At 30.1% G+C, this 14,862-nt stretch overlaps 2 protein-coding genes and 1 non-coding gene across 4 annotated transcripts; 2 read left to right on the top strand and 1 right to left on the bottom strand.

Annotated features, from left to right (window-relative positions):
* Positions 1–3,067: 3,067 nt before the first annotated feature.
* On the top strand, positions 3,068–4,393 carry LOC100800777 (BURP domain-containing protein BNM2A). The gene is made up of 2 exons (XM_003537841.5): positions 3,068–3,323; positions 3,434–4,393. Exons 1-2 carry the CDS (start codon positions 3,252–3,254, stop codon positions 4,259–4,261), a joined length of 900 nt encoding a protein of 299 aa, XP_003537889.1. The 5' UTR covers positions 3,068–3,251; the 3' UTR covers positions 4,262–4,393.
* Positions 4,394–6,364: 1,971 nt separating this feature from the next.
* MIR828A (microRNA MIR828a) lies at positions 6,365–6,477 on the top strand. Its single transcript, NR_126648.1, has one exon. It is a non-coding gene; the product is annotated as a microRNA MIR828a (primary transcript).
* A 6,990-nt stretch (positions 6,478–13,467) lies between these two features.
* On the bottom strand, positions 13,468–14,343 carry LOC100306585 (uncharacterized). Of its 2 annotated transcripts, none has more exons than NM_001400509.1 (2): positions 14,148–14,343; positions 13,468–14,042 (listed from the first exon to the last, which is right to left on the bottom strand). In NM_001400509.1, the coding sequence occupies exons 1-2, from the start codon at positions 14,238–14,240 to the stop codon at positions 13,767–13,769; spliced, it is 369 nt and encodes a 122-aa protein (NP_001387438.1). In that variant the 5' UTR covers positions 14,241–14,343; the 3' UTR covers positions 13,468–13,766. The 2 variants fall into 2 exon arrangements, with proteins under 2 accessions (NP_001387438.1, NP_001237112.1); NM_001250183.2 differs by having other exon boundaries at positions 14,148–14,216.
* Between the last annotated feature and the right edge of the window lie 519 nt (positions 14,344–14,862).

The raw sequence follows: 14,862 nt of genomic DNA on the forward strand, positions 1-14,862 counted from the left end.
ATTTACATTTTTTGTTGTATTTTTTTTTGTAAAATTACATGGTAGGAAGCCTGAAAGATGGTTGAAGAATTGAAGCAGCGCGCTCAGCATATCAATAATCGCTCAACGCAAGGAAGGAGCCAATCCAGTGACTTTGCGCGTGTCTGATGGCTTAGCCTGCATCTGGCGACTTAGCGCGCATCTAGCAGCTTAGTGTGGTCACTTATACCAGTTTGACTTTGTATGTGCGCTCAACGCACACATACAGACTTAGCACACAATCAATGCTAAAAAACATGACCGTACCACATTAAAGGAGAAAACTTGGTAAAAAAAACAGCTGAGACCAAATAGGAGAGCTAGGGCACGAGACAAGAGAGGAAACCCACTCACTCGGGCACCATTTCCTCCATTTTCTTCCATTTTTTCCATCCCTCTTGTTTTCTTTTTGTATTTTAAGCCTCTCATAACAATGAGAGGCTAAATCATCCCATTGTTGGGAACTCAACAACCAAACATTCTTGATGTAATGATTTTTATTATCTGTTTAATGTTATTTTGATGTTATTGTTTCTTTTCTGAGTTCATTGTCATGTTTATGATTAGATCACCCATGCTCACGTAGTGTTATAGGGTTTATGTATTGGAAAATATTTATATCCTAAGAACTTGAAAAGAGCATCTAGATAGTCATGTCTAGGGATAAAATGATATTATTTAGGCTTATCTATGCATCTTTATTCCCAAAGCAAATTATTTGATGTAACTATTAAGGGATTAGGAGTAAAATTGGATAATTTAGACTATTTTACATGAGGGATCATGATTGTGGTAGATTAGCAAATGAAAGTAATAATTGAAATAATGTTAAATGATGAAAAATCTCCAACATTGCATTAAAAATAGTTTCAGTAAGCCGAACACCCAACACATCACGAAACTCTGCATCAATCGACAACTTACCACCCCAACGTTCATCATTACTTAACAAATATCGAATTTAGTTTAATATTTGCTTAAAATTTGAGATATACAAACTTTGAGTACAGTCAAAATTCCTGTGAACTCAACACTTGAACTTACCATCTTAATTATTATTTGAATGAATTGGTACACTTGTCAAAAAATTAACATTAACCTGATAGATTATCAGATACTTTATAATTATTAGCTCATTAGGAGTTAATGGACAATTAATGAAAATTCCAATAGGTTATTAATAAATAAAGATTATTGGTTTTAATCTAATATAACATAATCACATTTTTATTTTCCTTTCTCTCTATTTGGAAGAAATTAGGTACCTTTTTTTTTATAATGATTCCTAATTTTAGTTTGTGATTTCCTGTCTTTATTCTTTCACTTCATATAATATTTAAGTAGTGAATATCTATAATTCATATATATTAATCACTATATCCTTAACAATATATATCTAACATGTTATATATACATCTTTAATAATATATTATTTCTGATTTTATATATAAGAAATAAATATTTAATTTATTAAGATTAATGCAAATAATTAAATTAGATAATTTTAACAATATTCCCCCAAAAAATATAATTTTAATAATTAAATTAGATACTTATATAATGCATTCTTTTAAATACTTAATTTATGGTTGTCATGTCAGAGTACAGGCTGCATTTTTAGCTTCTCATGCAGATGTAGCTTTTGCATAAGGAATATACTCTTCACACATTAAAGTCTGGTTACTTGGTGCTTCAAAAATCACACAAGTTGTGTTTCATGTACTGCCATTTTAGATGCTTGAGTTAGATGCATGTGTATGGTACACTGATCGATGAATGAAATTTACAAGTCATCTGAGATTACTGTTAGGCGTATGACTTCTCTGAGCACGTATATACAAGACGATGCCAACTTTCATAAATTTCCAGTTGTATCATTTTTCTGGGCACAAGGTTTTTATTTTGTTTAATGTCTGTTTTTCTTTTTATTTTCTTTTGTGATTGACATAAGCTTTTAACTTGGTATATGATGTGCTAGCTATTAAGTTATAAAGCTGGTAAAAATTTGTGGGCAAAATTTAAATATAATCTAATTCTATCTAAATACTGTAACATTTTATTGGGTTGGATTATATCAAAGTTTTGAGAAAGTCATCCAAATCAAATCGCAAATTGTTTTGATCTTTGGGATGAATGACATTTTGCCTAATTTAAAAAACGATTCAAATCTATTCGCAATCTAAAACTGAAGAGAGAATGAAAAAGATATTAAAAAAAACATAATAATATAAAATATATATTTAGATTGTGAAAATACATGTACATAATACAAGTTATTATGTACTAGTAATAAATTGAAAAAAAAAAACTAGTAATTAATTCAAACTAGCTAGTTATAAGTACATGATCCAGCAATAATTAGGTTATGCATTATGAGTTTATGACCAAATTTAACTTTAAAACACGAATCAACCCAGATTATTTCGGATATGTTAGATTTATGAGTCAGGTACTTAGGTAAGGTTAGACTCGTGTTCACCCTTATCGCTTAATTTAGGTGTTGAAATGTCTTTTCAGTTATCGAACTAAATGTACTGATTTTCTATTTTCTGCATTATTAAAATGATTATTTTCTTATTATTTTTTTACTTATTATCAAATAATATGAAGATAATATTACGAGTTATTTAAAAATCTAATTTTAAGAATTAACTTTGAAAGTTAAAAAATAAAAAATAAATGTATTAGAATGATTTGGATTTTAAAGCACACAAAGAACAGCATTTCTATAATTAATCTAATTATGTGATAAGGAGTTCAAAGACCTGTGCATATGAAAAATATGTTGGGTTGGAATAAAAAGGTAAATCTCTTAAATGAATTTTAATATCTTAATGAATTAATTATTGAGTTTTGGTTGAAAAATACTTTGGGTTCATTTGTTTTTTTTACAATTATCAACTAATTAATCAAAAATCATATTTTGTTTCATACTAAAAGTAGTTATACAAAAATTAACAAACTTGATCATACATATTTGTTGTTGAATGAAAATATAAAATGTAGATATTATTTATATTTGTTCCTTATTTTCGATTAATGTTATAGAAAGTATTGGAAAACTGACGTAAATGAAACACATGTTTCTAATGATTCAAAATTGGTCTTATTTAATCTTATCTGAGTGTTCAGTAAGAAATTCATTACTCGAAACTATTTTTGAGCCACTAGGGTACGTGTTCGATAATACTGTGGTTTCTGTTCTTCCAGACTAAGGTAAACGAAAGTGCGCAATGCATGCAAGCAGCAAAATGGGTGAAAAATATAAACCTTGGATCATCTTTCTTCATCTACTAGTAATCACGGTACATTTAATGCCCAATATTTTCCTTGTAACATAATTTCATTTCAGTTTTCACTGTTAGATTCTTTAATTAACGAGTAATTAAGCCGATGTTTGCTGAGTTTTTTGTAGTGTTCCTGCAATAGAAGCTGCAGAGCCAGGGGATTGATTGAAACAGAAGACAAATTCTTCAAAGCAACCTCAAATGATCATCATGAAACAGAACATGCACATGCTCACTCTCACGTGGATCACATAGATCCTTCTGTGATGGTGTTTTTCACCATCGAAGATTTGAAGGTTGGGAAAACAATGCCTATTCATTTTCCCAAGAGGGACCCTGCAACATCCCCTAAGTTGTGGCCAAGAGAAGAAGCAGATTCACTTCCTTTCTCACTGAACAAACTCCCAAACCTTCTCAAAATCTTCTCTGTATCTCAAAACTCTCCCAAAGCCAAGGCCATGGAAGATACCCTTAGGGAATGTGAGACCAAACCCATCAAAGGAGAGGTAAAATTCTGTGCCACCTCTTTAGAATCCATGCTTGACTTCACTCAAAGCATTCTTGGCTTCACATCTGATCTAAAAGTTTTGTCCACCTCTCACCAAACCAAATCAAGTGTCACTTTCCAAAACTACACTATGTTAGAAAATATCATAGAAATCCCAGCTTCCAAGATGGTGGCTTGCCATACCATGCCTTACCCTTATACAGTTTTTTACTGCCACAGCCAAGAAAGTGAGAACAAGATTTATAGGGTCCCACTTGCTGGTGAAAATGGGGATAGGGTGGATGCTATGGTTGTTTGTCACATGGATACATCACAATGGGGGCATGGTCATGTTTCATTTCAAGTTCTGAAGGTCAAACCGGGAACCACTTCTGTGTGCCACTTTTTCCCAGCAGATCATCTCATCTGGGTTCCCAAACTGCAACCACAAGGTTTTGCAACCATGTGACTTTAGTGTTAGTGTTGTGTGCTTATAATTGTATCTCAAGACTGTTTGATGTTTGAGTTTTTCTTTCTTTGACTACTAAAAGATGTGCTCAGTGGGAGCTAAAGAAATAATGCAAAAACTTATTATCGGTTATTTGGCATATGTAAGATTGCTTGTTTTTTAATTTTCAGTATGAAGTGTGAACTAAGACACACATCTTTTAATTTTTTGGTTGAACTCTTTTATTGTTAAATAATTATAATTGGTGCTTTTTAGTTTTTACATTTAGAATCAATTACGGTATATATTGTACCGAATACAACCTTCGTCTTCTTTTTAGTTTTTTTTCAATGCCTAATCAATTAGTCTTTTAAGTAGGACTTTCGTCTTCTTGAGTCATAAGTACAATACAACCTTCTATTCATCTCCTGGTTTGCCTGAAGCCTTTCTTATCTTCAACAAATGGGTATTAACTTAGCTCTAAACCGATAACGTTGAACTTGAATCTACCATGCCTTTAATTTAGAATTTGTAGGAGCAAAATGCTGAAGTGCTTCTGGCATGAGTTTTGATTTAGAGTAGGAAGAAGAAAGCCCGTGTCAGGTTACAATTAATTACAAGGGATATATATCTTAATTTTTTTTTTGTCAATAACACAAATTAAGGCCCCCAATAAGCCGAAACACAAAACTCCAGCAGACAAAACCAAGTGATACATACGTTACGAAGTAAACATAGGAATATTAATGAAACCGTAGTTATGGAATTCCGTTTTCTTTAAAAAGTCTTTGTATAAGTAATTGCTGTATGGGTTTTTTTTTATTAAGTTACACATCCTTATTTTTCTTTATTTGTTTTATTACAAGTGTGTTAATAAATTATAATTAAAAAATATTTTCAAATACTTAACGGTATATAATTTATTAATACAGAGATTTGTTAACGTACTTACTTTTATTTTTTAATTTGAATGTGTTAACAAGTTATAATTAAAAAATATCTTAAAATACACTAATTTTTTTAGGCAAAAAAAAATATATATAATATAGTTCAATTTGTTAAGTAACGTGTGTGAATTAATATAAATTTTCTAAAGTTCAATTTTTACTAATAAAAAAATATAATTCTCAATGGACCGTACCATTAATGATCAATCTATATTGGAAGTATATAATTGTACCTCCATCTATCTTATTCTTTAGAGTGTATTTTTGCACTCTTATCTTCATTCACGAAGGATAAATAATAAGTTTATGTTTGACAAGATATTTTAGTTAATTTTTAACTTTTGTATTAACTAAAAAATTTATTTAATTTTTCTATTATTTTATACTTTTCAATTATTTTATTAATTTTATTGAATCCTTATAATTTAGTCAGATAATTTTTTTGTTTTTAGCCTATAACTTTCAACTAATATAAAAATCAACAAAAAACTATAATGGTAATCATGTAATGATAATTTGTCAATAGATGCGAATTCATTATCTATTAATAAAAAAAGTATATGAAAATGTGTTGATAATATTCTAAAAAAACTATTTAGAAGGTGTCATAAAACAAAAGCTAACAAAGTGGTAGATTGGGCACGCTGTACACAAGGTAACTTGTTCGAGAGATTTTGTGGAGAAGTCACGTGCTCCACAGTAGGGATCACTTGAACGATGATGAAAGCATGTGCTCTATATCAAACTTTCTTACCTATTTGAGAATGTTCCTCTATGGTACGTAATTTTATTTATTACAAGTTATTGATTAGGACAGGAATGATCCATGATTTTAATCAGGTGCAAAGAATAAGTTACCACCTAAAACTGAGTCCAAATCACAGAACAAATTCAGAGCAAGTCGATTAATATATACCAATTAAAGCTTTTGTGTTTAAGCATATTATAGGTCGAAGATTGAGTGGCATTGGTTTTAGTTGTTGGGGTTGAACGGCACGTCTTTAACTGCCATTCTATGAGTACATAGCCACAACTATAAGTCCTTTCTGATTTTAAAATCTTAAGCTGACAGTCAAATGTCAATTAGACTCATTAAAGTGCCCTTCAATTCTCAACCACTTTAAAATAAGGAGATTGAGGGAAACACGTACAACTAGAGATGCATGTGAAATCCCCTTTGTAATGTTTCTTGCTCAAATGAGTATTCCAACCACAGTCACATTTGGCATGAATATTGTGTGCCACTGTCCTCAAAGGATGAGATGCTCATTTGACCAAGCAATGTTAAAAAGTGGGAGGTGACCAACAACAACCACTTCGGTCTATTGTTTTTGGCTCAAACGTTTACTAACAACTAACAAACATTGTTTATTTCTAAAATGTGTCATCTTTGATCTCCCCAAATTCATTTCTTAAGGGGTACTTCATTGATTTACAAGTCTTCCTCCTTGCATCACTAGAAACTTTAATCAGTATTTATTTAAATTAAAAATTTCAATATGCTCTCTCTGCTTGCGTTAAAAAAAATGAGAAAAGAAAAACTTTGTATAGAAAAGAACCTTTTGCAGGTAAGAAGAAAAGAGGTGAGAAAAGATCTGATTCATTCCACGTCCTCTCTGGGGAGGAAAGTGAAAGTACACGATGGAATCATTCACTGAAATCCAGCAAGTAACGACAACATTACATAGTAGGGTACTTGCTTCTCTCTTTTCTCTCTCAAACTAAAAAAATAATATATTACAAATGTAAAAAATATGTTTAAATTTTTATTATATTTCAAATTTCTCTCTCTTTTAATTGTACAATTTATTGAACAAGTATCATTTTTCTTCTTTTAATATGCATTGTTTTTTTTAATGTATTTTAAACTTTAAAATATTTTTTATTTAACTAAAATATAATAGACTAAATATACTAAACTGAAATTAACATAAGTAAACTATAAACTATGATATTACATTATAAGAAACTGCCAAAAAAATATAAATATTCAATGCAGCAATGTCCTTACATTTAAATCCATTTTAAAGCAACTTGTGAAAAGTGCTACATATGTAAGCAGAGTCAGATCATGAACAAGATTTTCTTTTGATATTACAATAATATAATTACATCGTAGTCTACTAACTGTGTTTTTTTTATTATTTTAAATTACATCGTATGTTTTTTTATACAGCTGATTGGATAAATCCTATATTATATAATATAAGGTTTTACGATAAAACCAAAAATAATTGATTAAAATATATCATCTTTAGGAACATGATGGCAATAATTTAAAACATACATTGGACAATCCAATATGGGTTGATAGATTAGTTAAATGTTTCTTTCAACCCCTTCCTTCCCTCGCGCGCACACTTCAAAATATTTTAGACAACCTAATAAATACTAGTAATTAATTAATTTAAATGAATAGTGTCGATATTAGAAGTAAAATATTATTGAAACCATTATAAAAACGTAGTACTTTTTACAAAGGAAATGAGTAAAACTCAATTTAGGCGATTTTATGAAGTAATTAAGTAAGTTCTTTAATTACTTTAGTTTAAGTTAATTTACGGAAAGTTTGTGGACCGATATCTTAAATGTAACCAAATACATTTCACATAATGCAAGTTATATTTAGGCTCGAGAGTGTTCAAAACCTACAAATAAGTAAAAAATAAAACTAATTAATTCGATTGGATATTTTTTTTATCTAAATTTAAAATCTAATTCAATATAAGTAATATATATATATATATATATATATATATATATATATATATATATATATATATAATTTGACTTAAAGAATTCATATTAATCACACTTAATTAAAATTTTTCTTATATTATATATTTTGATGAATTCATAAATGGAAAAAAATTATAAAATGTTTCAATTCAGATTAATTTTTTTATATTAAAAATACATTTAAAACCAAATCTATTAAGTGATACAATGCGAAAATTTGTTCAATTGAATTAATTTGTTAACTTCCTCCCCTTAAAATCGATTCAGTTCAATCCTTAAAAACTCAATCATATTTCTCATGTGATACTCATGTTGTTTCAAATTTTAAATATGGGTTTGTGAAATTTTAGATCAAAGATAAATATATAACATATCTTTTACTTTATTTTAATGTTAATGTTTTGAGTACAAATATTTCCTTTCCTCCATTCAAACAAAGTAAAATGATATGTTAAATTTATACAATATTTATAAAATATTTTGTATATCTTTATTGCTTGCCTTTTAATTTAAAAGTTGGATTAAATACATAAAAATATGTTTAATTTGGCTGCAAAATAAAATCGGCTGCATTTTAAACACCATTCTATAGAAATAAAAAATCCTACTCCACTTGACAACATAAAGTCCAAATAAGTTATGTTAATTGGGTTAGGTACTATTTGTTTTTTTTTTTAATAATGCAACCTAAACCAGTCCAATCAAACTAAGACCAGAATGTAATCATTAAGTTTGTACGTATTTGAATTTGAAATTTTTTAAACATCTACATATATTTTAGTTTTCCTAAATATTAATCAAAGTAAAATAAAATAAAATAAAATAAAATAAAAGAAGCAAATAATTCAAACACGATCGACTTAATCGGATTTGCAAGTACATGATCCGGTAATAATTAGTGTATATATATTTTTTAAAAAAATCAAATTTAACTTAAACACATGAATTAATGTAGTTTATTTTGGGTACTGGGTAGAAATAGAATGATTGGAATTGAAGGTTAGGTTAGACTTATGCTAACTCTCATCGTTGATCAACACGATGAAATATTTTTTCAATTATTGAACAAAAAGTATTGATTATTTTAATTTATTACAATATTTTTTTATCATTTTACGTGTTATTTAATTAAATAATTTGAAGATAAAATATTTTAATTTCTATACAATATCAATGTTAAAAATTTCACACGATTAATTATTAAAAAATCATCACTAATATATCTTTTAAAATAAATTATTATATAAGTGAATAAATTTAGAATATGTAATGATTTGAAAATAGATGACACTGAAAAAAATGTTTATATCATTTGTGCATGCACTATTTTCAACACATTATTTAAAAACTTATTTTGATAGATTTTAAAGTTAAGAAAATATAAAAAATAATAAAATTAATTAGTTTTTATATTGTCCTTCATTCATAAATTTTTTTATGTATGACAATATTGTTGATTGTTATGACACATGGTTGTCAAAATTTTAGAGTGAATTCATAAACTCTTTTGAGTTTAATAGTTTACTTGATTCATAAAACAAATTCATTTTTTAATAAATTCGAAGCAGACTCGATAAATTTGTAATAGATTCATGTAAACTTGTAGAAGTCTACAAGTTCACTCTAAAGCTTGACAATCATGACTACACACAAATATTATATATAAAAGAGTCAAATATTGTGTAAATAAAATACAATGATACAAATATTACATGCGTAAAATATAAATGTTGCATAAAAATAGTCAACTACAACTCTAGAAGTTTTCATTTTCCTTTGATATGCACAATCTTCCTTTGTGCCACTTTACAAGATTTTCAATGTGTCTCGTGAGATTTCTAAGTGTCAGTTTTGCCCCTGACCATCCCTTTATGTCAACCATTGATTAAAATAACGCAGAAATTCTCTTGAACCTTTCCTATGGATAAGAATATATCATATTAAAGGAACAACACAATGTGATTGTCATAACATACATAATCAAAGTACATGATCATCATAATTAAGCCAACCCTGGTCACACTTCTCAGGAGATGGCACACGATCGTGAGAAATGCCTTGCATATATATGTATAAATTGTGGAGGAACCTTGTCAAATTAAAAGGTTCACAAGCATGGGTGATCCATACCTGATGTAGTTTGAGTATAGGGATACATCCTAAAAAAGGTAATGTTGTTTGTGATCTACATATGGCATCCAACACACATATTTTTTTTGTAGCATATCTAACACAGTGCGAAAAGAAACCACATCACTTGCACCTTTGAGACGTGTCCACAGACATGTACAAGGTGTGTCCTTAGTATATTTTGTCAACAAATTGTGGGAGCTAGCCAATAGCCAAAAAATGCTAAAATAAAGTCCATGTTGTAACACAATTATCATGATTAATTAAATTAACAGGAGTAAACAATGATTAATAATAAAATATAAATTTTGGTATCTATAGAAGAGTCATACAACATCTCATTTATCACATAATGTATACTAACATCATTAAAGTGCTCATATAGCTATGCTAAGGGAACTAGATCCCATGCATACCTACCACAGGTTTCGATAGTTCTGAGAATGTCACATCGGTACCATTGTTTCAATACGCTTAAGGGTAAGGCCCGGAAAATTTGTCCCGAATTAAATGTTTTCTGGGGAAGCTTTGTCACGACAAAATTCTGACAAATGCTAGGAGGTTGAGATTGGGACTTACTGATGAAAACTTATGTTGTTTATGTGTTAGTCAAGAGGAATCCTTGTTCCATCTGTTCAGGGACTGATGAAGTGAGACTGATATGGCAATACTTTATTCGAATGGATGGAGCTGGTGATTTTTACACGTGCCTTCAATGGAGAAAATGGCTACTCTCAAATATGGCTCGTGAACATGTAGTTTATGACATTAAGTGGAACCTTCTTTTTGGAGTTATTCTGAACTTGGTTTGGTGGAAACGAAATTGTTAAGTTTTCCAAAGTGAGACGTGGTCAGCACAAGATGTTATCCAAAAAGCTGGCAGACTTGCTCGGGATTACATGCAGGGAATTAGCTTGATGAAACCTCTCAATGATACGAGAATTCTGAGTGATGCTAACAAACAGATAAGTTGGAAATGTCCGAGGTTTGTGATGGTGCTGTCATGGAAGGTGGAAGCAAAGGGGCTTGTGGCAGTTTGGTGCGTGACCACACAGGAGCTTTTCTCTGTGGAGTAAGCATTAACATTGGTAAAGGTTCAGTTTTGGAAGAGGAATTGAAGGGTATCCTCTTTGGCCTGAAGCTAGCTTGGTCGAGAGGGTATAGAAGGATCCGGGTGGATTCAGATTCACTGGTCGCGATAAAGCTCATGTCTAAAGGTTGCTGCATGCGTCACCCATTTTATAATCTGGTCCAGGAGATTCATGCAGTGCATGGCTATCAGGGGAACATTTATTGGAATCATGTTCTACGTGAAGCTAACCAGGTGGCAGATGCTTTGGCTAAGAAAGCTATTACGACTTTAAGTCTTTATCAAGTTTTTGATTTTCCTCCTTCATGTATTGTTTATGCACTTTGAGCTGATATAGCTCATATTTCTTCCCAAGAGGCTTTTAGCCCTCTTGATAGTTTATTCACAAAAAAATAAAGCTTAAGTGTAAAATGAAAAAAAAAAAAACTAAGGGTGTATGATTAGAAAAAAGTGTGCAAAATACTATGGGCCAAATGCTTTTGGTCAACAGTAATGGGCCCAACGCCCACGGGAGCAAGCCCAAGCACAAAACTGAAGCAGACAAAGCCTAGTTAGACAGCCATACGATGTTAACAAAGGATCGACTACTAGCACAAGTGCAAATAGAACAAACAAACCGTAATTACTGATTTTCATTTACAAAAAAAGGGTTGGCAGAAGTGAGAAACATCTTGATAGGAGTGTCAAAGTAAGCTTAAACCCAATGAGTCAACCCGGCTCATCATGCATCTAAGCTAAACTGGGTGCAAAAAAATAAAAGTTTTACGGTACTAAGAGAAAACAAATTTAGTTCACTTAATCCACGAATTAGGTGGGCTTGAGTCGATTAATTCACTTAATTTACTTAAGTAGTTATTTAGTAATTTCAATTATATATATATATATATATATTCTTAACAATTTGATATTTTTAATTTTAAGATTATAATATTATTGAACTATGACTAATGTATGGATTTAAGACTTTAATATTTTAAGAATTTTGAATGATATTTTATGTATTTGAGAATTGAAACATTTGAATTATTACTTTCATGATTATATTAAATGTTTGAATGATTATTTAGCACATTCGTTTATTATTTGTATTTTTATTTAAATCATTGAAATGTCTTGGTTAAAAAAAGATTTTTTTTAATTTATTTAAATTCTTTATTTTAGATTTTTTTATTATAAAATATTTGCGAATCAATCCATTTAATCTACCAATCCATGGTGGCCTAGATTGGAGTGATATTTTCGTGACTGATTTAAAAGTGAACCGAGCTTAGTGGGACAACTTGTGTGAACCAAGCTAACCTGTTTTGACACCCCTCCATCTTGAATGAAATAAGTTTCTGTATGCCGAAGCTACTAGTCTTTCATTTTCCAGCAATTAATATATATATATATTAATTGAGTAATTGTAGTTTCAACTTTCTGGTTGAAGAATCCTGCCAAATTATCAAGATGACTATCCGCCATGCGCACTCGACTGTTGTTTCCTACATTTCTACTATTGCTTCTTGTTTTTCCCATTGCATTCCAGAAGTCTATTCCAAAATAAATGGGAAGTGCAGGAAGTACTGCACACTCGTACCGAAGAGATCCTGAAGCCCAACGGGCTTGGATCCAAACAAAATTGTTTGTTTCTACTTCTATAAATAGTTGACCAAGAAAAAAAAAACTGATTCAACTACTGTGTTCCTGACAAAAAATAACAACTAATTATGTATCATGACAAAAAAAGTTAATGCTTCTGCAAGTACACAAACCGTACCAATTCAACTGGGCCACACAAGATAAAATAAGTAATAACACGTTTTGATTATTACTATTGCCCAAATTTCTTTGTTTTGGAGTACTATCAACAGTTAATAGCATTTTAGAAATCAACATTTTCTTCGGTGAGTGCAATCATATTCTAAACCAGCCTAATTAAGTACAACAACATATTTGTCAACATGTGACATTTGAGTTATGTAACTGGGCACCAACCCTATCTCTCAAGAGAAAAGATTCATTCTAGAGGGAAATTAAATTAGTGCCATGTAAACATATGACCTGCTTTCACCCACATGGAAGATTAAATTGTATCTTCCTTTTCTTTATATAGGCTAATGTTAATTGTTACTTTGTTAGTCATTAGTTTGTTAGTTTTTTCTTTTCCTTTCAATCATTAAGTCAATCTTATAATTTCAAATTGTATCTCTTATAACATCTTCATCTAAGTTAATAGGCTTAATTTCTGTCCTTTGAAGCTCTGAGAAGAAAATAGATAACACGAAGTAGATCTTTCTGAGGACCAAACAGAAATTTTGGGAGCAAAAGTTGAATAAGAATTTATGAAGAGTAATCCTGGCAATCTGCATCATGCCTATTGATCATAAAAATTCTGCAGGACTCAAAGATAATATATATGCAATTAATAAAAAAAAGGATAACCATATAAAGATACATCTAGAAATAAAGGGTTCAAGTGTTCAGTAGAAAAAGAGAGGCTTAGAAACAAATAGCTCTACATAAACTAAAGACCGTGATCTTTATGGATCATATACTATCTAGAGATATATGTGTAACTTCCATCTCTAATCACGAGCAAATGATTTGATTTGAGCTTCAATAATTTTTGATAGTTTGTTCAACCATGTCTTTCAGTTCCTTGAAACTCTGGTTCCAATTTCTTGGCCATGGCCTGCTGAATCTTCTGCTTATGCTTGTGGGGAACAACATGTGTGTGATATAAGATGACATTAGGCTTTATATCAAAGTCCCTAATGAAATGATCCTTCATTGCATCTGATACTTGTGGATCTTGAACAAGGAGGTCTTTGATTGCTTCAGGCATAGGTTGGCCATTCATCATATTCTTCCAATAATCTCCCATGTCTTTTCTTGCATAGCTGAGGTTCACAACCTATTTAAGTTGAAAGAAAATAGAATTCATCAACAACATATATAGGATAAAAGAGGCTTCACATAATAAAAGATAAACTGAAGTGCTTCACATATAAAAGCTTACCAGAAGAGAAAAGACTACGAAAAAAGCAAAGAAGGACTTCATTTTTTTGCTAAGGTATGGAGTTCTCATTAGATTTGTGAAGGCTAGGATCATCCCTTTTTATAGGCAAGAAGTGACCCACGTACGATGTGTATGTGTGTGTGTGAAAAACTTGTAGGAAAATGGCAAGAGTAAATAGATGGCTAAGCTTTCCCAAAATGAAAAAATAAAAAAGTAGAAGAAAAAAGAGTGGTTCAGATTAAAATCACGAGGAGTAATGCTCTCCCTTTACAACTTCTACATTCATCATGTAGGTGCGTGCATTTGAGTTCCAACAGTTCCTGCTGAGTTTTCTTTATAGAGTCAACTGGATTCACCTTTAGTAAATTTAATAATTAATAATTGTACTTGTTTTATAGGTTTAATTAATTATTTAACTGTTGTGTCTGCGTTAATTATTTAGCTCTATATTATAGTGTCTATACAAGTATTTTTTTTTTTACATATTGTAGTCCTTGCGCCTCAATCTTGTGATAGTTTTATATTATCAGAAGACTAATTAACATAACCGATTAAAACATAAAAAAATTATTTGTACGAAAACTAAAATATACTTTTTTGTATAAAGACTAAAACGAAAAGTTGATAATTTATATAAATTAAATGATTAATTAAACCTATTTTATATTGCATAGTAGTGATACTCCACCAGAATGCAAGGCCAGGAAAAACTTTT

Source organism: Glycine max, chromosome 11, assembly GCF_000004515.6.
Source record: "Glycine max cultivar Williams 82 chromosome 11, Glycine_max_v4.0, whole genome shotgun sequence".
Taxonomy (NCBI): domain Eukaryota; kingdom Viridiplantae; phylum Streptophyta; class Magnoliopsida; order Fabales; family Fabaceae; genus Glycine; species Glycine max.